Consider the following 22,578-nt stretch of genomic DNA (forward strand, 5'->3'; position numbering starts at 1 on the left):
TTCAATTAATGCACTACCCAAAGTTCACCATTTCAAGATCTTCTATTTGGCAATTATTTATTACTATAAGATTGCAGGAAATTGCTTGATAGATGTTTTGTGGTACACTAACATAATATTACACACATATTATCCTACCCAAAACTTCTTGCTACACCCGCAGTCATAGGTTTTCACCATTCAGTTGAATGAGAAAGAGTCTCAACACTTTTGACCAAAGGTGCAGAAAAGACAAATGTTTGTTTATTAAAATTATTTCTGTGTTGTGGGTCAGCTTTGTGTAACAGATGACGATTAAAATTCAGTGGACAATTCCAAAATGGGCATTCTGTCTTTCTTTTTTAAGTGCGTATTGAAAAGCATCTGGGAGAACTTTTAGGATCTTTGGGACTCTGGAAGCTATTAGATATTACACAGACATGAGCCATTACACAGACATGAGCCTGGTGGGAGAAAGCCGTGTACAATGTGACACCATGAAAATTTGCATGTTTTTGCGAAAGGGGAGAATGCAATACTGCCGCATTTGTGTCTTGCAAGCCATTACCGGCATGATTGCACATGGAAAGATTAGTTGCCTGTCCTCTTTTCCACTGTGTTGCCTTAATAAGAAATGCCTTCTTTACCGACTGTGGCCTGGCTGGATAATGAACAAAACTGTGTACTGCAAAAACATGTATGTCGTCACCCGAGCACCTGTCCTCAGTCTATCCATCCATAGATCGGTTGCCATGGAGTTGCCATGCTACCGTGCGCCGTCTTGAGTTAGCAGAGGTGGGAAATTGTGGAATAGGTGCGTAACTTGTGAACGTGTGAATGCAGCCGAAGTGCCAGTGACAGAAGAATGTGTCATAGTTCCTGCAAGCCACTCGGCTCCCGGCGTGCTGCAAATAAACATTCCTCCACTGGTGTGTCAGTGTTGAGCCCTTGCCCACTTCTCCTGTAAAACACAGCTCCTAATTCAAACCAAAAACCTTTTTTGCCCTTCTCTAATAAACAGCTTAAATATCAGGGTTCAGTGTTCCGTCAACTCAAAGATGGCCCATTTTGCTAAGTCATCTACAAGTTATATGTTTTTTTTTCTTTCCCACCTTGAGTTCGCAGCTTGATCTCGCTCTCTCACGCAACTGGAGCACCGAGCCTGACCACAGACATCGTACAGATTGCTCAGTGTGCTAGAGCGCCCTGGACACATTCCGTATGCAATGATTCACTCCGCGCATAAAGCCATGCAATGGAAAAGCTCTTGTTTGTCAGTGTCTAGAGGTTTGGACTGCGCTTTAGGTGTCGCCTGCATCTCTTCTCATCAGCGCTCTTGGCCCGCAGACCTAATTAAAGTCAAATTGGTGTGCACGTGGCATGTGTTGCGACCTTGAAGTCTGAGCACATTCCCCCCTAAGTGGTGACGCTCCCTTTCTTGTGTGGTCGCCTGTGGCAGGTTGCCGGATGATGAAGTGATGGAGATGTTAGGCGGCCTAGTCCATTGTGATGCTGCATGGCTCTCATTCTGGAACTGCCATCTGCCCAAAAAGGTCAGTTGCTTGGGGGACCATTCTCCTGCACTGGGTCTGCCTTCCAGCTGCCACATTCGTGTGCATGCGCGCTCACACACACACACACACACACACACACACACACACACACGCACACACGTGCATGTGAAAAAGGTTTTCTGTGGAAACAAACTCTGTTGACATAATTCCTTTTTTTATCTATCTATCTGTCCGCCTGTCCAACCATTGATCATCCATCCAATACATGCAGCCATACTTTCATTCATCCATTTCTTAATCTATCCACGCACTTGCCACCTAACCACCTATTCACCTGCAGTAATATCCGTCCATCCATCATCCATCCATGAGTCACCCATTTATCGACCTTCAATCTTTGATCCAGTCTTCCATCAGCATACTCAACCACCCATCCACCACTCTGTTATCATCTTTGACCCATCACCCATCTGCCATTTCCTTCTACAATCTTATTGCATAACTCCATTCACCCAACTACTTGTCCACTTACCTTTCCACCCAATTAAAATAGCAATCCATCCATATTCTAAATTCTCCCAATACATTTGCCATTTCAAACTGGAGTTCGCTCCACCCAGGAAAATTGGCATCCGTGATTAAGAGAGGAATTTTAATGTGAAGCTGATGTGGTGTAAGATCAGCCAGGATATAAAAGCTCAAACATGGGTCATAAACACCTTTAGGTACAAAATGTCACGCTAAGCGTATGTGGGTCAAACAGTTCCAAGTTTTTTCATGGTTTAATTTAAAGCAAACGCATCTTTTTTCCGGCCATTTCTTCATTAGTTTGGTCTCATCATGCTCTCATCCCGGGCCCGCACTTCCCCTGTGGTCGTCCAGGGACAATTTTGTCGTTTTGGAAGTCGGCCTTCTCACCACGACTGCCTGCTCACCGCCTGGCAGGCCCGTGTGTCAAAGGTGGCTTCAGCAGAACAGACTGTGGGAACAGCCGGTTAGCCTTCGCTGGTCCCCTGCTCCCCAACCAGAGGGGTAGCCATCAAACCAGCTCTCCCCCTGCCTCTGTACACACACTGCAGCACAAACACACAAATGCCCAACCAAACACACACAAGCACAAAAAGCAGACAACGCTCACGCCCTCTCCCAATAATCCTCGGAAGCAATTTCATCTCGACTCGGGTGGCGCCCCATTGTCGCCGGTCCCTTCAATCTTTCCTTATTAACTCTCGCTTTGTCCCGCATCCGAGGTTCTGGACTCATCTCTGCTACATTCCGATCGGAGCTGCTCCCAGCACTCCCGGGCAACCTCCATTCCCTAATCCCAGCGCCTCCCCCACCCCGAGGAACTCTCACAGTTTTTTTCTTTCCTAAACCTGCCGATCACCTACTTACAAAGTAAGGTAGGGGCATTAACTCCATTGCTTTTCTGAAGGCTGGAGTGTAAAGGCGGGGTGGGTGAAGTAGGAGGCGGCCACAAAGTGACTCCAGCCCAGACAATTAGAACAATGAGCCGGGCCTGTAGGGTGCTAACTCGCTGCGTCACGCCTGGACGGTGGGGTATTTTGTCAGTTTAATGAATTGTCCATCATGCCCGGGTTGCATTGCAGGCCGCGCAAGGAGAGGCCAGCAGGGACCCAGACACTAAGTCGGTATTTATTACACTGCCTTTGTCACTAATTGAGCTAATTATCACTGACTCCTCAGCACTCCCACAGGCACCCCCCACTCACCCACCCACCCTCGAACTCTCCCACCTCACACCCATGCCTACCATTTGAACTCTGCCTTCTTAAACATCTTTTGTTTTCGCCTACTAAAACTGAATATGGGTAATGTATTTCTTTGCTACTCCCACCTGTAGTTATATAGTCAGTAAACCGCCATAAGAGTTCACACCTGTTCCCTTGTGCTCTGGCCACATGCCCCGATGGTGATGAGTCAAGGAAGGTTTTGCACTTTCCATTGTCCTGTGGTCGGAGAGAACTCTTTCCTTTCACTGTTATTATAATTTAGTTTCCTGCATGAAAGCCAAAATATTCATTCCAATGCCATGAAAGGTATATTTGGCCGGATAAGCCAAGCCGTCTTCAGCGGAGAGCACAGATGCAAGGATGTTTTGTGAGCCACTGCTAATAGGATTAAAGATCAGGACACCCAGGGTCAGACTTATATGATCACTTGGTTGAGCATTAAAAACAAAAACACACACACAAAAGCAGAGAGTGAAAATATTCAGCACTTAATTGAAAAATATAGACTTTATTGTTCTATCATTCAACCGAAAAAAACAACTACATCACATTTTTTTCCCTAAAGAGTGTCACATCTTATGTCTTACTACTCTTGAAGTATAAAAACCTTGCAAATAAATATTTCTTACATTTAAACAGATAAAAAGAGGTGTATTCAGTGCATGGCAAAACACAAAATGTACACTTCTGTTCCATGTAAAAATTTGGTCAGGTACATTACTCCATGAAATAATCTTAAACATACAAAACAGAGACAGCGAAAGTGATCTCATTTTCTCTAGCATTGACAGGTGCATACATCATTCAGCAATGATCTTTATAAATATATTCATATATTTTTATTATATACAGTATTTTGGTTCTCTCAGCTGATGCACAATATGATGTCGGTTTAATTCTTAATAAGACATTCAAAATTATTCTCAGTCCTCCTGGTCAGGGACACATTGACTACTAAATATATCCTGTAGTCGCATTCTGATCATGGTTGAAATTCAGGTGCTGGTCCAACTGAAAACTAAACTAAATTTCTAGAGTAAATGCTTTATGGAGGAGGGAAGTAAAGACCATTTTTCATACTGGCCATGTCATTCTCGATAGGCTTTAGTAGTTTTGATGCACCCCCCAACAAACACGTTTTTTTTAAATCTGTGAAAAAGATATCTAGATCATTCACTATCATGCACTTCTATCCCTTTCCATCAAATGTTGACATTTGCATCCAGAATTTAAATGTCTACAAGAGAGCTGTTGGAGGATTATTTGCGTGGGCCTACATAAGCGACAACAACCTAATATTTTATAGTGTGACGAGACCACGTTGACATCAAGAAAAGACACAATGATAATGTGGAACTTTTAGTATCATGACGTGTGTGTGTGTGTGTGTGTGTGTGTGTGTATACCCTGTTCGTTTGTTTGTGCTTTTGTCTTTTGATTGAAATTTGGTGGTGATCATTCACTGTGAGCTCTCCTAGATTGAATGGATTACAAGTCCATCTCTGTCAGTAACAATGAATGGTTAAGATCCCTGTCAGTTTACCCTAAGCAGCCACCTGTACACATACATACTTTGTGACCTTCACTGCCTGCTATATCATTTCTAAGAGGTGTTGCTTATCACAGGCCTAAATATTTAGCCGCAACTCTCCCCGGCCCTGATCATAGACACTGGTGTAAAGTTCTATAACTGGTGCAGTTCAGGCAGCTGACGTGACAGCACCAGTGAAATGTGCAGTTGCACCGCTCCGTGACACTCTCGGCCCGGGTCTCAAACCCACGTCCGCAGCAGAGCAATTCGCACCCATCCAGGCCCGGCGAGGAACTGTTGCAAGTTCTACCCGTAGTTCCCAAAGTGCCAGTTTTGGAGCAGAAGTTAGGCGATTTCTCAAAATAGACCAGATCCATCGTGGAGGGGGGTTTGTGAGAAGGGTTTTCCGGTTCCAGGTGGCGAGGGTCTGCACGATGTGAGGCGCGATTGCTTCCCTTGTTGGCGTAGATGACTCGAGATGCGCCGTCAAAACGGTCCTTGAGGAAGTCTCCCACGGCGCGGAAGCTCGGTAGCCGCATCCAACAGGTGCGCACGGTGCAGGAGCCAGACATGCCGTGACACTTGCATTCCTGCCGCATTTCTGAGGACACCGTCTGCAATGAGTGGACAACAAAGTCACCATTGGCAGGTACCCCAAAACCCCCTGCAACTTTCTTTGTCGATCGCTACCATTCTCCCGGCCTCGTTATTGTGCAGGTTGGTGAGGTAGCGCAGATCTCGACCCTTTTCACTGGAGTCCACAAATTCACGGCTGAACATCCTGCCGAAATCGACGTTGTCACTGCAGCCCCCCCAGTGCCAGTCCGGCCCGCCGGGACCCCTGCGTCGGTAATCGCAGGTACACGATTCGATGCCACCTTCCGAACAGGAGCGAGCTACCGCATGGGTCACTCCGGCGCTGGTGATGGCAAAAACGAAGGCGGTCTCTCTGCAACCTGGAGAGACAACAGCAAAATTTGTTACTGTGCACTAGTTTAATGAGAAACCCCGGTTGGAACAGCACGTCAATCACATCTAGTAGATGTAGAACTGCACGAAGGCCTAGAACCCTCACCGTGAGGCAATAGTTCTGACCACCGGCCACCATCCTCCTATCCAAATCCCCTTTCTTCAGTGAAAAACTTTATGAAAAGGCTGTTTTAATATGAACAAGATTGTTTTTCATCCTCCCCAAAGTCTTCCAGATGGCCTGGAGAGAAAGACAAGAGAGACTTACCACGGTTGACAATTTTGCCAAATATCGCCGGGCTGTGGGTGGTCGGGCAGTTCCAGCGACGGTTACGGAACTGCCACTTGCATTCTTTGATTGCTGCGTGCAACCCAGCAGCGACGGCGTGCAAGATTCCTGGATTCTGCCGAATCAGACGACGTTGACGACGACTCAGTAGGGCTAGGCTGGGGTCCAAGACCAACTGCACATTCTTGGAGTTGGTGAGGAGATTGGACGACGATGCCACGTTGACGACACCCCTGGCGCAAGGAGACGATCGAATCAAATCAAGTGTCGCGGTAGTCTGTTTAAAAACCAAAAATCACAGCAGGTGTTGATCCATTTCAGTTATGTACCCTTCTGTGTCTCTTCCATTCTGGTTCCGTCAACAACAGGATGAAAAGCACTAACAATTCAATTTCAAGCAGGAGGAGTGTGGTTTTTTTTAATTCACGGATCCAACACCTGTTTTGAATTTTTCTGTTCAGTTTAAATGTTCTGCCACATTTTGCCTCTTCAAGTCAGTCATTTCATTAAGGTGGCATCAATTCATACTATCGATGTTTGTGAGACAATACATTTATTTAAAAGTATTATCCAGTCGTTTTATGCATTTTTTGCCTTCTCACCATTTTATATGTGAAAGATGACCCACAAATACTTCACCCTGCGTGTCCTTAAATTGTCTTTAAATCAAGACCAGCTGAGAGCAGTCTGAACTGCATTACTTTAAAAGAAAAAGAAAAAATAGAGCATAATATCATGCCTCACAGTGTTAGTCAACAGTAAAGTTGTTTCCAAATATTTTGTCTAAAACATCTCAGTTTACAATTATTTAATTCATTTTCCGAATGAATAAATTGTGAAATGAGACGTTTTAGGCAAAATATTTAAGATTTGGAAACAAGTTTAACAGCAAAGTTGTTTCCAAATCATCTTAAATATTTAAGATGATTTGGAAACAACTTTAACAGCAATGTTTTCCAAACCATATGAAATATTTTGCTTAAAACGTCTCAGTCCACAATTTAATTAACGTAAATAAACAGATAATCAGTTGGAAAAAGAAAAAAATGTGGGTGTTGATGTTTTAAATGTGTTATATCTTAGCAAAATGATAATGCATTAATCTACCACGTTAATAAATTCAGTAAATGTAAATGTTCAAATGTCAGACAGAGAAATTGTAAGACAATGTGGTTTAATTGAGCAAATGAGGCAAACTTAAGTCATCAGGATCTACCAAAAAAAAGAAAAAAACCTGGAAAAAGTTGCCATTTTGTTTGTTTGATTTGTTTTGTTTTGTGTGTGTGCATGCACTCACCACCACCGGCCACTATTGTTGACCGCCCCGGTGCCCGAGAGGGACGACACTAGGAGGATGCACGCGGCTTTCACTCCCAGCAGAAGAGCCAGACTCCTCATTGCGCTCTCGCTCACCTTTGGAGAATAACATATTTTCATCTCCTATATGTCATCGGTCCACCGGATGCATGGTGTCTTACCTCAGCTCCTCAATGGACTGGCGTGTGCGACGTGGAGTGGATGGATGCTGCACTCCTCCTCAGTGCGTCCCTCGGAGTGATGCTCTGCGCGGTGCGTGGAACGCGTGGGACAGTCCCGCAGACTTGATCCCCTCGGCGGTGACAGCAGATAGGCAACACATTCTTCTCTTATTGAGTGCTACGAGGGGGAATAAAAAAGGGATTTGCTGCTCACATCTCCCTCTGTGTTTTTTCTCTCTCTTCCTCGGAGCCCTTTCAATAGGATTGGAGGGAGGGATAGTTAATGCTCTTCATAGGGGCACACAATGAATAAGGAAACACAACTGTGCAGAAAAGGCAGACGAGGAGGAGGTGGGCTGGGGTGGGCTGGGGTGGTTGGTGGGGGGGGGCAAATCCCTATAGTTGCGCATATTACTCGCGGAATCGGGAATATTTTCTGCTCCGTCTCATGTGTTGCTGCTGCGGCTGGTCGTACTCGGCGCAATCTGAGTCGCCCGGGGAGGAGGGGGGCTGGGGTGGGCTTGGGTTTGATATGTCCTTCTAAATCCGCCAACTCTTTGCACAATATATTCTTCCATCTATCCCTATTCCTTGTTTTGCGCATCAAGAGTTGACGCTCGCGCACATTCATTTGTAATCCCCGAAGAGAGGAATAACTCATTCCAATTTACGGCCTCCAGTATCCCCCCATTCACCGGTAACAATCATGTCTCTAAATTTCTTCATGTGTGCGTGTGTGTGTGTGTGTGTGTGTGTGTGTGTGTGTGTGTGTGTGTGTGTGTGTGTGTGTGCGCGTGTGTGTGTGTGTGTGTGTGACACTTATCTGCTCATTTCCATACTTCCATACAGAATAATCTCGATGATGACAGTAAAAGGAAGTGAGTTTTTGTAAAGAGACTGTCAACCTCCATTTTTAGTAGTCGGTTTTTTTATATGAAGGCACACAAACGGGGCTTCCTGAAGCAGTCATGCGACACCGAGCAGATTAGCTCCAATCCGGATAAAGGGGGAGCCTTTTATATACAAATCAACTTCAAATCACTTTTTTAAGCCACTTAGATATACATGCCAAGGCAGAATGCTAATGCACTTTTCATTGCCACAGTTTAGGCAATGGAAGGAGATTAGATGAATTGGTGTAACAATGTGAACCGTGTTGGGGGTGGGAGGGTTAATTTAGTGTTATAACATTTTTGCACTTTTTTAGGGATTCGTAGTCCCTGCAGACACCTGTTTCAATATATAAATAATACAAAGCAGTCCGTTTGAATAAATCGCTATATTATTTCTCTAATGTATGCATTGTGAGAAATAAAGACTTTGAGATGACAAAGTGAAGTCGTCGCTCTGATGAAGGTGCTGGGGGGCGTGTGAGGGGTGTATTGTCTGCAAGGAGCCGCTTGCCTGCTGCTGCCTACTTCGTACAGTGGCAAGGTCCAGAGCCCCCCTTAATTTCACATCCATCAATGAATCTTCTTCACTCTGCATGAACAATCCGCATGCTTTCTCGCAGGGTGTTTTATATAGTTGTCGATTTTCGCCAGTGTGATGTAACCGCGATTTGACGCAAGGATACTGGTGCGTAAAAGTGGCGAGCAACTTTTACGCACGAGCAAGAAAGTCAAAAAGACTACAGCTGTCAAGATTTTCAAGGATGTTTTTCATTCTTTTCTTGAAATTTGCTCAGATCATACAATAACATTTAGCCGAATTGAGAAATTTCCCACAATCTTTAAAGTAACTCTAAATTTTCTTGACACATTTTAATAAATGTTCCTTTCAGTGGTTTACCGATAGTGTTTTAAATACGTAGACGAAATGAGATTTATATGTGAAATGTGCAAATTCAAAATGCTAAATTTATTGTGTGCTTTATTTGTTGATTTGTTGGGATATCGACTCGGTCTCTTTTGAGTCATATGAAGTTTCACTTATTTATTGGTAACGTTAATTAGTGCACATACCTAAATGTGGTTTTGTTATTTTTGTTTTTGAGTTTCCACCTAAATAATAATAATAACAACAACAATAACATCAACAATAATAATAACAATATAGGCAACAATTTAGGATTACCTTTGCTTCTCTGTGTAAGGGGCTCATTATTTAACAGATGCTCACCGCTGGATCTAAAAATCAAATTCATTGTGTTACAGCAGCAATTTAAAGACGTCAGCACAATCGTTGGTTACAACTACACGCAATAATACGAAAAGTAATCGATAAAATATCAAGTTACTATCCAGACATGCTTTGCTCATCGTGAGTCTTGCCTCACCCCACCCGAATGTTATTTTACTGAGAACGTTGTGGAATAATAACAACTTCAATAGTGGCCAATATTTTGCAAACAATCGCCTTTGCCCCCCTCTCCACACGCCCCCTCCATCCCTCCCTCCCTCACCCCTCCTGCCTCCCTCCCGCCCCCCCCCCCCCCCCCCCCCCCCGCTCCAATGTGCGTCAACTCCTCTGCGCTCTTGTCTTCAGTCTCTTGTCGTTTGGCGCCGCCGCACTGACAATAAATCCCCATCCCAACAAAATAATCAAAAGTCTTTATAAACACGGGGAAACTTCAGCAGCGATTTAATGTCACGGTGCGACAGAAAATGGAACTACCAAACAAACTCCGCTTGGACAGGTGCCCTATTTTGGTGGCAGCCTTGTTATTACTACCTGCGTTGACGTAAGTGTATTTGAGAGCTATTTACACTCACATTGACGACTTTTAGACACCATAAAACACTTTCTTTGATAGTTGACTTGCAAAGCGGTTATTTTGAATTGTCTCTTAATTTCATCATTTTGTGTGACGCTCCCTCAAAACAGGCTGAGGTGCAACAATGGCGTTTTCTGTTTATAATTCATTCAAATTTACTGTAAATCAATGTTTTATCTGGACGTATTAATTGTCTCTCTGTCTGTTGCTTTCTCTCACAATTACTTATTAATTTTACACAGTTACTGTACGTTCCCTGCAGGGTTCTGTGTAATGACATTCTCAGTCTGAAGCTGGCAGGAGATCCGGTTCTAACCGCCAACTCGGTGTGCTTGCGACTGGATGGCCTCAGTAAGCGTCAGATGAGGATGTGCGTTCGTCAACCTGACGTGACGGCCTCCGCTCTGCAGGGCATTCAGGTTGCCATCCACGAGTGTCAGCAGCAGCTGCGGGACCAGCGGTGGAACTGCTCATCACTCGAGAACCTCGGCAAACTGTTGCACCACAGCAATATCCTCAACAGGGGTGAGATTCCAAGAGTACTACATGGAAAAAGTTCCATTTGGCAAAAACATTTTCATTTGTAGTTGTCCAAAGGCCAACAACCCGCACTCAATAGGCCAAATTTTCATTTTTTTTTTAAATCACTCATTGATCTTTTGCTTCTTTTATTCCCTCGATGATCACGGCCCTGCTGGAGCCTTTTCCAGTCAACTATTTGCAGTATGTGCTGTACACCCTGCATTTGCAGGGCAAAATGAGGCAAACAATAATTCATGATCAGACCTAATACAAGTTGATCTGCCAGTTTTTGGGATCATGGAGGAACCCGGAGTACATGTGTAAAACCCATGAAGCCACGTGGAGAACATGCAAATTCCACACAGGTCAAAGACTGAATTGAACATGACACTAAAAACATGAAAAATAATAAGAAAAAAAACAAGATTTATCTTGTTAGAAATTTTTGTGTACAACTTACAATGGGACGAAATTCCATCCGAACCCCATGGAATTTTAAACATTAAAGTGTGGTATGAGCTTCAAAATTAAAACAAGGTACAAATAGATTCTGCTCCAATACAAAATAGCATTCTAATTGATATTAAAAAAACATGGAAACATTCACGGGGCAGGGAGTTGGGTTGTTTGCCTCCTTGTGGCCTCCAGTTGTCTGGCAACCAATTTAGAGTACCCCATGCTTACTGCCCATTGTTAGCTTGGATAGGCTCCAGCACTCTACGAACCTTGTGAGGATAAGTAGAACGGAAGAGGAATGAATGAATGTTTTTCAAAGTTGTATGGCATGTCCCTTACGCTGTGTTCTGTATCTCTCTCCACAAGGTTTTCGCGAGAGCGCTTTCTCGCTTGCCTTGCTCGCGGCAGGTGTGGCACACTCGGTGGCCTCGGCCTGCAGCATGGGCAAGCTGGGGGCGTGCGGCTGCGGGGGCAAGCGTCGCCTGGATGATGACAAGCTCCGTTTGAAACTCGCGCAGCTGCAGAGGCCCCAAAAGGACGGTTCGGGATTCAATGTGGACTCACTATCCTCAAGTCACTTGGGCGACCTGCCCGCCGACCCACACTCCGCCCACTACTCTGCGGGCTTCAAGCCTTTTCCTGATGAGCTGACGCCCCTGCAGGAGACTTGGGAGTGGAGGGGCTGCAATCACGACTTACGTTTTGGAGAGCGTTTCTCCAAAGAGTGGCTCGACTCCCGAGGTTCTCCGAGAGACATCCACGCTCGTATGAGGATACACAACAACCGTGTCGGACGACAGGTGAGCACAAAAAGTTATTAATGAGGGCTTGGTCCTTGTGAAGCGCAAGGACTACATTCTTGAGCCACACCCTTTGAATCATTCATTGTTGGAGACATTTGATTTTATTATATTCATCAAATGTTTACCACCAAATATCGACTGTATACTACAGATACTAAGATAAGCATAGGATTTTTTTGCACATTGATCTGGGTTTCAGGGCCACTTATGAAATTCAGGTGTATGATCCGATGTACTGATGGACAGATGCCTGGATAGGACAGAGTTTCATCCGTTTGAATTGTGAAATGCAAAGTCTCTAATAGAAGATTAAGATTATTGCGTGGTCTTTGAATATGCCACTTGCTCATGAAACAGGGAAATGTCAGACAAGTAAAATTGCCTCACACTCAAAAAGATTATGTATATCCACTCTTTCAGGTTGCCAAATTGATATTCATATATTTATATGTATTACGAATGCCCCATAGTCATGTTATTGTGATTTTCAACACTCGTTATCAAGGCCTAGGTCTGAATAATGATCCATCATTGCTTAAAATATAGGGATATACACCCTGAGGATTTCCCATTTCTCTTTGGTAAATTGTCACCTAGTATTTTAAAAGTCTGTAAGTATTTTTTCTTTGCATTAACAAGTGATAATAGTAAAGTTGGTTGATAAATAGAATGTCAAATCAACTGTTGAGGAACAGTTGCGATTGGGTTATTGTCTTTTTGATCAGGCTTCTCCCACTCCTGTTTTGCTCTATTTCACTCATTCACAGCCTTTTTGAAAATTCTTCCAAAGTGTAATTTGGCCTCGCAATACATAGCTACCTCAAACTCAACTAAGTGAGGAGATATTTTTCTTAGCCAAGCAGTTATCGCATGTTTATTAGTGGAACTGAAATGAAGTACACACTATCTAAAAGTCAGGTGTCTCAATACTTAGACAAAGTATTCATGCAGTGTTTTCATCATCAAGAGATAGCGCTGTCCAATCTGTTCTCACGGTTCATTTTCTCACGTGCAGATAGTTGCTGACAACATGAAGAGGAGATGCAAATGTCACGGCACTTCAGGGAGTTGCCAGTTCAAGACCTGTTGGCATGTATCACCAGAGTTCCAGCTGGTGGGTTCAATACTCAAGGAAAAATTCCTGTCGGCCATCTTGGTCAACTCCCAGAACAAGAATAATGGAGTTTTCAATCCTCGAATGGGGAACGGCCGCCGAAGGAAAATGGGGAACCGGAACCGAGCTCGCCGTCGTAGCGTATCCAGAGAGTTGGTGTACTTTGAGAAGTCCCCCGACTTCTGCGAGCGCAATGTGGCCATAGACTCTTTGGGCACGCACGGCCGCATCTGCAACAAAACTAGCCACGGCACGGACAGCTGTGGCTCGCTGTGTTGCGGCAGAGGACTCAATATACTCAAAGAGACTCGCAGTCAACGCTGCAATTGTAGGTTTCACTGGTGCTGCTACGTACTATGCGAGGAGTGCCGTGTCACAGAATGGGTCAGTGTGTGCAAGTAGACTGACAGCCTTGGCATCTGACATGGAAAACCCTTAATCCTTGGTAATGTCAATGGTTAGGTTTCATGTGTAATACAATTTGGAAGGTTCCTCAAAGCCATTCGCACCCGAAACTTGACATTTTGTATCGTCACAAGGCCAAGAGGGAGATTGAAAGACTCATGTCATGCCGTGTTTCAGTGCTCTCCTCTCAGTCCTGCTGCTTCAGTCCATCCATGTTTTTTTTTAACTTGACATGTATATATTTGTAAATCAATTTTTTAATAATTCTGGGTTTTCATTTGCTGAAAGCTTGTATCCAGAAAAGTTTGGTTGTAATTAATCTCTTCTAATGCTCTTTAATTTTACTGGATGATTTGTATATATTACACACATGGGTTTGGACACAACAAAACATTTGTCTGTTTATTTGTTTGGAAGATTTTCCTTTTTTTCCACTTCATTTTCGGAACCGCTTTATCCTCACTAGGGTCGCTCGCGGGTGGTGGTGGTGCCTATCCTAGCTGAATTCAGGCCAGAGGCGGGGGACACCCTAAATTGGTGGCCAGCCAATTGCAGGGCGCAAGGAGACAAACAACCCTTCACGGTAGAGTGTCCAATCAGCCTACCAGGCATGTCTCTGGAATGTGGGGGCGGGAACCAGAGTACCCGGAGAAAACCCACGTAGGCCCGAGGAGAACATGCGAAGTCCACACAGGTTGACCGATCTGAATTTGAAACCAGGACCCCCACTGAGGCCGACACGCTAAGCACTCAGCCGCTGGGCCGCCCTTTTTGGAAGATGTCGCTTTTAAAAGAAACCTTGTGACTCCTCACTTTAAAAAAAATGTTGACAGAGGCCTCATTATTCTTTAATTGGGAGTCATTCCTTCTTCAGAATTGTCCAGGAGAGATCTTGGAAGGACTTTTTATAGTCAGATCATTCTGTGAAAAGACCTTTTATAGGCTACAGAATATTGTCGATTAAAGTCTGACATTTATTATTACTGGAGAGAAGCGCCAAAAAGCAGAGAGCAGAAAGCAGGATTAGTAATTCTTCCAGAGTTGAAAAAGTCACTGAAACATGCTGCTGTGACAGCATACTGTAACATAGTTGCTAAGGTGATGCACCAGATGAGTGCATTGCTGGACAGGTAATGGGAAGTACCATCAATCAATTTTCTGTAGTAGATGTTATAACTAGGGAGAGCATCAGCTATTTTTATGGCAAAAATCAAGTCAAATTAACTATAAACCATTCACATCTACACCTATTGACAACATTTTTGAGACGTTCAACAGGTAAACAGTATTTTAGAAGGATGGTGAACGAAGCACTAGCAGAAAAAAACACGCATGAGGAGATGGAGATTGAAGTGAGCTGAGATTGTAACCCTGTACCTCTGCGAGGCAGATGTGCTAACCACGAGGTTCTTGCAAGTGTTGATAACACTTAGACACACAACAACACAACATGTGTTCTGGTTCACAGATGAGCTGACAGCATTCCCAATGACCTCCTTTACTCTGTTGTGCACTTTCAGCAAAATGGTAAAGTCGGCACCTGGTTGAGCTTTAGGGTCGCATCGTTCATAATATCGCAGACGTCTGCGAGTGGATTTTGTGTCAATTCAGTATTGTTTGTACAGACCTGAGTAAATAGCTTTTGACTCCTGAGGAATGGCAGTGCCGTTGGCTGAATCGACTATACTTTTGTGGAAAGTGGAAAAGAGAGAGTGACCGGTATGGAATGATAAAGGTCTGGATTTCTGGTTTGCGTTTCTTCATCCTTTCACCCCGGAGCAGCTGAAACGGGGAATTTCCTGTCATCGTTTCACTCGAGCGTCAGAGAACGGTTGTTGGACGGACTGGAATTGTTTTCAATCTTTCCCAATCTCCCTCTTTTTGCTGCAGACCGAGACACATGCGTAGCAACATTTTGACAGCGCCAGAATAATGACAACCAGACTGGGATGAAATTAAAGAGCGGCAACCGGAGAGGAAGTTGAGAGATAAAAGTGACCCGCTATGATTGACACCGTGATTATATGTCTAAAATGAGTCGATTTAAGTGTGTTTAGCTGCATACAAAGATAGTCAGATACAGTAGATCCACGCTGGAGCGCAGAACAGGGACAAACAGGGGTATATAGGGAAGGGATGAATAATGTGCAGGCTATATAAATACGAGTCTCACAACATCTGCTTCTCAATTCCCCTTTCATTTTTGATGTGGGACGAGGCCGGGAAGGAGAGCGGCAGAGAAAACACAAGGAAGCAGCAACCCAGAACATCAAAGACCCTGCCCTCCTCATGCAAGGCCCTCATTAGTTCAGCTAGCAGAACCAACCAGACTTGTGATTGTGTTTGCTGGGGTGCACGCTGGCAAATACTTCAGAGGAAAGGTTCCTTTAACTCATAACTAGTCAGCCCACCTCCGCCACCCGAACCCGCCGTAACCTCACCGTAACCCTCGACAAAACCCTCAGCTCACGCAAAACTCACTGTGAGCCCCCACCGCTCGCTCCACCCCGTAATCTGCTGTGCAGCTGCAAACATCCGCACCCCTCTTTATTCATGAGCCTTCAACTGCTGGATTGATAAACACATCTCGTGCCGCACTCGCACAAAATGTCACCGAGGCCACGGCGACGACGTCTGAGCAGTTGGGAACACATTAAAGACCATGTAAGGTGAATTCATTCCTCCAAGTCGTGGTATGTACTCGTATTTTGTTGAGTGGAAAAGAGCCTGCAAGGTTTCATTAAATTCAGAGGATGGTGTAACGATAAAATCTAAATTCCTCCAAATTTTGAAGCTTCATTGGTAATTATTTTATCATTCAAATTTGCCGTGTCTTGGCTTTTATTTATTAAATGTAGACATATATATATATATATATTTTTTTTTTGCATTATACTCCACGCGGTGGCCCGGGAGCGAGTGGTTAGCGCATCAGCTTAGCAGTTCTGGGGTCGAGGGTTGGATCCCAAGTCGCTCCTCATGGTGTGGAGTTTGCATGTTCTCCCCGGGATTGTGTGGGTTTTCTCTGGGTACTCCGGTTTCCTCCCAAATTCCAAAAACATGCACGGTTGGCTGGTTGAACACTCTAAATTGCCCCTACTTATGAGTGTGAGCATGAATGATTTTCCATCTCCTTGTGCCCTGTGATTGGCTGGCCACTGATTCAAAGGTGTCCTCAGCCCGGTGGCCCATAGTTACGTGGGGTATGCTCCAGCACCTCCTACGACCCTTGTGAGGATAAGTGGTTCAGAAACAGATTGAGGACTCCACATCTAATTTGATCTTTTTTGCGTCCTTCATATATATTTCAACATTTTAAAGAACAACTAATAATAATAAAGAAATGTGTTTCTTTACAGTACTCAGTGAAGACTCAGCTGGGATCAAACCCTTGACCCCAGAATTGTGAGGCCGACCACTTGTCTACTTGGCTGCCCTACATAGGTGTAATTTAATGTAAATTCTATATTATGCTTAGAGGTGGAAAAGTACTCCCTAAACCCAAGTAGAAGTGCAGATATTATTTCCAATAAGTGATCAAGACCAACTTTACTCTACAACACTGACACCCATAAGAAAGGAGGGGTCACGCTCGTAGCATCCTGTTACAGTTTACTTATTTATTAAGACAGTAAATATCCCTTTGTCAATTATTCAAGCATCTTTAGTTCAGATCCTTTGTTTGTTTCACATGAACTCATTTGACAACAAAAACAAAACTAAATAGTCGAATTCAATGAAAAAAAAGACCATCCAGTCGGCAAAAAGACATTTAATTCGTACACAAGCACACTAAATGCATACTCTTTGGCTGCTGCATTACTGTAGCCAAATACCGCGAGATTACGTCAGTGTATCATCGCGAGATACTCGCCTGACTGTCTTCTCCGGCCAGCTGGCAGCCTCCCGTTGACGGGTAAGTGGCATGAAATGTCAATGGGTAAATGGATCATCGTTTATTCGAATAGATGGGACAATTATACCATATTTGACATAAAGGAAGCCAACTCCTAATATATAGCTCAATGGACGCTCTTTGATCGACGACATGAGGCAACCATTGTACTTGTCGTGACTATGCGGCGATTACACACACGGTGCTACAAAATAATACTTCAATGTAATCAAACCAAACGAGCTTTTAATATGTAGCATCCGAAAACGTCGTTTGTTCGTCGAGGTCGTCATTATCATCATCATCATCATCGCCACCATCACGGATCCCTCGCGAGCCACTTGAATAGGTACACGCGGTTAAGCGACTGCAGCAAAATGCAGCATTCCTGCAATGATCCCCTACACCCCGAGAATCATAAAATATAATCATAATTTTACGTTTCCTTGAAAAGGTTCTGCTTAAACCTGGGTTTAGAGAACGCGGAGTCTTTTTCCCCCATGTTACGCATTCAGGTGAATGATAAACCTGCTAAAGCAATAGGTTCACCTGCATGATCGAAGTATAGTGTTTTTATATCTCTCAGTAATTTTATAATTTATTTGTCAAAATATTCGTGGGTGTTTTGCTGGTTAACATTTTTGTCTATAAGCGTGAAAGGTGTACGATATTTAAAAAATAAATAAATCTGCTATTCAGTGGAATTATTCATAACTGTATACGCTCTAAGAAATGTATTGTCAAATGAATAAATCTGTATATGTGAGAGTCTCTTAAATTCGCTCATCATTCACTTAAAAAAACAAAATTCAATTTTGTATTGGAACTCATCTTATTATTCAGGTCTGCCTAAAATGTCGTGAGTGTTTACCAAAAATATTCACTATGAGTAATGACACAATATATTTTTTAAGTGTCAATATTAGTAATGAGACAATATATTTTTTAATTGTTGTTACAGTAATACGCACTGGTATGGTAATGACATAAGGTTGAGCTTTTGTTGTCTTTAATCATAATGGTCTTTACTACATCTCTACCAGTTACTATAATAAAAAGTGGCTTTTGGTACAACATGTACTTTATGTCAACCTACATTTAAAAAAAAGGTGCTGCCTTGTGATTTTCTGTTATTTCAAGCACCTTCTGAGATGTAAAACACTTAGTGTCTGTCTTCCGGATTGGACCTACATCTTTAGAGTTTTATCTTTAAGAGCCACAGTGTCACTACCACATGTTTATTTTGCGTGGTCTGGAAATTCTAAATGTGCGCTCACTGGTTTGTTTTTCCGTTGTGCATGCTGAAGTTGCCTTCAACACTTCCTCTTGTCATAGTCCCTTTGCAGTTGAGGAAGAAGCGAGTTGCTAGTCACCATGGGCAACATCTTTGGAAACCTGTTAAAAAGCCTGATTGGGAAAAAGGAGATGAGGATTCTTATGGTGGGGCTGGACGCCGCTGGGAAAACAACCATCCTATACAAGCTGAAGCTGGGGGAGATCGTCACCACCATTCCCACAATTGGTGCGTGCAAACCATGATAAAAGTCATCTAACACTGAACCCAACTCCTATTATCATTTTCTCATTTGTTCTTGTTCAGGCTTTAATGTTGAGACTGTGGAATACAAGAACATCAGCTTTACCGTGTGGGACGTGGGTGGCCAGGACAAAATTCGTCCCTTGTGGAGGCACTATTTCCAAAACACTCAGGGTAAGACAGATTTAGTTGCTACATTAGTTCTCTAATGCTACTGCGTGCACAGTCTGACTAATGTTTTACACGAGGTCATCACTCTTCAGCCGTACACCACTAAACAAATGGATTCGTCACCACTGCCAGTAAATGCAATCGGGTCTTTTTTGGCGTAAGCTGATTTCAATGGATTTTGACGCTTTGTCAATCCTCGAAGCAACTTTAGTGGAAATGCTGTAAAGTCCTACTGGGGTGAGCTGTTCTGGCATAACACAATTACTGTTGCTTGAGGGGACAGTCTTCTCTCTTTAGGGCTGATCTTTGTGGTGGACAGCAACGACCGTGAGCGTGTCAATGAAGCTCGAGAGGAACTCATGAGGATGCTTGCTGAGGATGAGCTGCGGGATGCTGTTCTTTTGGTTTTCGCTAATAAGCAGGTGTGTTTGTTTGTTTTTGATGATTGCCTGTGCATTTAACAATATATATAATAGACCAGTTGGTCTCATTTTTGGTGTCTTTCTCTTTTTAAGGACCTGCCTAACGCCATGAACGCAGCGGAGATCACGGACAAGCTGGGCCTGCACTCCCTTCGCCACCGCAATTGGTACATTCAAGCCACCTGTGCCACTAGTGGGGATGGCCTCTATGAAGGTCTGGACTGGCTGGCCAATCAGCTGAAGAACAAAAAATGAAGGCTGTGGTCTGGAGAGCCGGGAAGTGTCTGCTCCAGGTAGTACTTATATTTTTGGGGGATGCAATGAGTTTACACGGAGAGGCAGTGCTGAGAAGCCACTTCCAGGTTACGCAATGGCCTTCACACCCCTCTTGTTCTATTACTTGAGTATTTATTGATTTGTTTGGATCTGCAGTGAGAGTTTTTAATCAAAATGTTTTGCTTTCTATACACTGGATACATAAATTGGATGTACGTTACAAATCTTATTTACTGAACAATTTATGGTTTTGTCACAGAGGTGTGTTGTTACCTAACTGTACTTAATGTACTGTAAATTATAACTAATGTCTTATTAGTATTAGGGGACTAGCAAATTATAAAAAAAATATTGTGGTGATGTATTCCTCATTGTTTTTCAAACCAGCGCGGTGCATCAAGAGCATATTTTCATTTATTTAATTTTGAATGTCATTTTTGATGTATTTTATTTACCTAATAACATATGCTTTCATATATTTAATTTTGAATGTCAATTTTGGTGTGTTTAATTTAACTAATAACACACTGGATACTATCAATGGTAAGATAATCTTTTATCATAATTTATTTATTCTAAAATACATGAAAGTGTAGTTTAATGAAGTGATATAATACTTATTTTCTCATGGGAGCAGTGAAACCAGTACAAACGTATATGACTGCTTACCGTGCTGCATGTTAATACAGTCAATTCAGGCTCACGGATTTACGGGAATGACTCGCTGCCGATTGCTGTAAATAAAATTTTGTGCTTGGTCCACTTGCCCTGATCGATAAGGGTTCTGTTAATATATTTGGTGTTGCTGACGTGCGGTCACTGTACTGATGCAGGTGTGAGAATGAGGAGCAGAGGGTGGTCATGACTGAATGTGAAAGTTTTACCATAAAAAAATCCTTGTGAAAGCAGCTGCATTATATCTATCAAAGCATTTGTCATCGCTTGATCTCCGATTAGCCGAAAACTCGTATGACTTGTGTGTCACTTGTGATACCGTCTTCCCCCAAAAAATAAATACATTAAAAAAAGGAAAAGGTATAATATACTTATATGGACAAATGTTTATTTTCCAATGGATAGAATTACACGTTTAGTTTAGTTTAGTAAGTTATTTGACTACTTAAAATCCATCTTTTGTGATCGATCACAACTATTAAAACTAAAATTCATTAGGAGCTTCATGATGCATTTTAATGCAGTGTCAGACCCAACTACCTTCTAATATGCAACTGCATGCTTTTGTATATCATCGTAGGTAAAAAGTATATCAAAGTATTTGTGGTTAAACTGAATGTTTTGTTGATACGCCTGTCAGATGGTGTGCCTGCATCATTGATGACTGATTGTGTGAGAGTGGGTGTGTGACAAGCATTGTTTATGCAGCCTTACATTTCCACTGGTTGAGTTCGACTTAAAAAAAAACTAGTTTAAAGATGTCTCATTTCTTTCAACAACACATTTTGTTATGATGCGCAGACTTGTACCTTGATGAAGTAAGCATATATACATTTATGAACTGTAACAAATTATGGCATAATGTGTTAAATTATAAGTCATTTCAATACTTCTGTCTCCACACCAACTGATCAATAAAGGGAATGAACATGCTTTTGTCTTATTTGTTAGCCTTCACCTTTCCCAATTTGGTTAGTTGCAGATCTTCAACTCAGGTTGTTCGAGAGCAAGTGCAATGTGGTCAGTGTAAGAGTGATAAAATTAAAAGGAACTTGGTACAAATAGTTCCACTCTCATCAGAGGTGGCTGTATGGGAGAGTACCACTCTGTCTCCAGGGGTGTGACAGCAGTATGTGAGTCAAAGCTGCTCCTGGGGCCACCAGCTCTCCGGCCCCCTGCAGGACGGTCACAATAGTCGCCCCAGGGCAGATGCCATAGCTGGGATTCCCACCCGTAACCCGGACGCCTTCGCCCAGGGCACAGACACACTGGCAGCAGCCCCACAATCAATTCATCAATCTTTGAAGGGAGACATAACTGCAAAAGGCCACAGCAGTCACCCCCACAGCTTGCCTTGGGAGGGGCTGACTTTGTGGCTTAAAGTGCAGAAAATCATAAAAGAACGCTCAAACCAGCTCATGAGCAGATTTTGTATGGGGCTAGGTGACTATTATTGTCTTAACAAAAAAAAATGATAATGATTTGTTTTCATTTTCTGCCTTCTCTGCATCTCAGTATTATAGTAAGTTGCTTTGTAGACTTTTTGGCTGCCATTATTTCAATGTAGCTGTCAGGGGGCTGGAATAAGGAAAGGGGATGAAACATAGGTCCTTGAAGAAGTAATCCTCAGGATCTTCAGGCTCTGTCTCCTCCTGCTGGTAAAGAAGGACTTTCACTTTGACTTTACCATAGCAAATTGTGTGCCATGTTTCCGGGCCAAAATATTACATGCCAACTCTAGCAAAGGTGGTTTTCTTCCCTGCAAACCCAACCCACTATAACCTCACTCTCATTGATCACCCATTGATTTTGAATATCCCGTCTTTGCTGTGGAGTCTGACAATTTCAAATTTCCATATTCTTTGCTATTTCATTAGGGCTTTCATAAATCCATTGGTCCATCCATTTTTAACATCAATTATCGCTTTCAAGGTTTCGGGGTAACCGAGCCTATCCCAGCTGACTTCGGCCAAATGGCAGGCTACGTCCTAAATTGGTCAGCAACCGGTCGTAGGGCACACACAGACAAACAACCATTTACAATCACACCGCCACTGAGTGTGAATCGATCC

The 22,578-nt window shown here is 43.2% G+C and overlaps 3 protein-coding genes across 3 annotated transcripts; 2 read left to right on the forward strand and 1 right to left on the reverse strand.

Annotated features, from left to right (window-relative positions):
* Window positions 1-4,024: 4,024 nt before the first annotated feature.
* Window positions 4,025-7,522, reverse strand: wnt1 (wingless-type MMTV integration site family, member 1). Its single transcript, XM_077620518.1, has 5 exons — window positions 7,515-7,522; window positions 7,334-7,449; window positions 6,016-6,269; window positions 5,469-5,734; window positions 4,025-5,392 (listed from the first exon to the last, which is right to left on the reverse strand). Exons 2-5 carry the CDS (start codon window positions 7,432-7,434, stop codon window positions 4,910-4,912), a joined length of 1,104 nt encoding a protein of 367 aa, XP_077476644.1. The 5' UTR covers window positions 7,435-7,449; window positions 7,515-7,522; the 3' UTR covers window positions 4,025-4,909.
* A 2,598-nt stretch (window positions 7,523-10,120) lies between these two features.
* Window positions 10,121-13,653, forward strand: wnt10b (wingless-type MMTV integration site family, member 10b). The gene is made up of 4 exons (XM_077597544.1): window positions 10,121-10,197; window positions 10,493-10,755; window positions 11,575-12,008; window positions 13,027-13,653. Exons 1-4 carry the CDS (start codon window positions 10,121-10,123, stop codon window positions 13,525-13,527), a joined length of 1,275 nt encoding a protein of 424 aa, XP_077453670.1. The 3' UTR covers window positions 13,528-13,653.
* Window positions 13,654-17,335: 3,682 nt separating this feature from the next.
* Window positions 17,336-21,438, forward strand: arf3a (ADP-ribosylation factor 3a). The gene is made up of 5 exons (XM_077597545.1): window positions 17,336-17,446; window positions 18,761-18,947; window positions 19,026-19,136; window positions 19,431-19,555; window positions 19,649-21,438. Exons 2-5 carry the CDS (start codon window positions 18,800-18,802, stop codon window positions 19,808-19,810), a joined length of 546 nt encoding a protein of 181 aa, XP_077453671.1. The 5' UTR covers window positions 17,336-17,446; window positions 18,761-18,799; the 3' UTR covers window positions 19,811-21,438.
* The last annotated feature ends 1,140 nt before the right edge of the window (window positions 21,439-22,578 follow it).

Source organism: Stigmatopora argus, chromosome 1 (assembly GCF_051989625.1).
Source record: "Stigmatopora argus isolate UIUO_Sarg chromosome 1, RoL_Sarg_1.0, whole genome shotgun sequence".
Lineage (NCBI taxonomy): Eukaryota > Metazoa > Chordata > Actinopteri > Syngnathiformes > Syngnathidae > Stigmatopora > Stigmatopora argus.

What these genes read in the sequence shown, in the direction of transcription:
- wnt1 (XM_077620518.1), bottom strand. Translation starts at nt 7,434, where the DNA reads ATGAGGAGTCTGGCTCTTCTGCTGGGAGTGAAAGCCGCGTGCATCCTC. An exon ending in TGGCAAAATTGTCAACCGTG is followed by an intron (nt 5,735 to 6,015) that starts GTAAGTCTCTCT and finishes TTGTCTCTCCAG; the next exon opens with GTTGCAGAGAGACCGCCTTC. An exon ending in ATAACGAGGCCGGGAGAATG is followed by an intron (nt 5,393 to 5,468) that starts GTAGCGATCGAC and finishes CACTCATTGCAG; the next exon opens with ACGGTGTCCTCAGAAATGCG.
- wnt10b (XM_077597544.1), top strand. Translation starts at nt 10,121, where the DNA reads ATGGAACTACCAAACAAACTCCGCTTGGACAGGTGCCCTATTTTGGTG. An exon ending in TTATTACTACCTGCGTTGAC is followed by an intron (nt 10,198 to 10,492) that starts GTAAGTGTATTT and finishes CGTTCCCTGCAG; the next exon opens with GGTTCTGTGTAATGACATTC. An exon ending in CAGCAATATCCTCAACAGGG is followed by an intron (nt 10,756 to 11,574) that starts GTGAGATTCCAA and finishes TCTCTCCACAAG; the next exon opens with GTTTTCGCGAGAGCGCTTTC.
- arf3a (XM_077597545.1), top strand. Translation starts at nt 18,800, where the DNA reads ATGGGCAACATCTTTGGAAACCTGTTAAAAAGCCTGATTGGGAAAAAG. An exon ending in CACCACCATTCCCACAATTG is followed by an intron (nt 18,948 to 19,025) that starts GTGCGTGCAAAC and finishes GTTCTTGTTCAG; the next exon opens with GCTTTAATGTTGAGACTGTG. An exon ending in CTATTTCCAAAACACTCAGG is followed by an intron (nt 19,137 to 19,430) that starts GTAAGACAGATT and finishes TTCTCTCTTTAG; the next exon opens with GGCTGATCTTTGTGGTGGAC.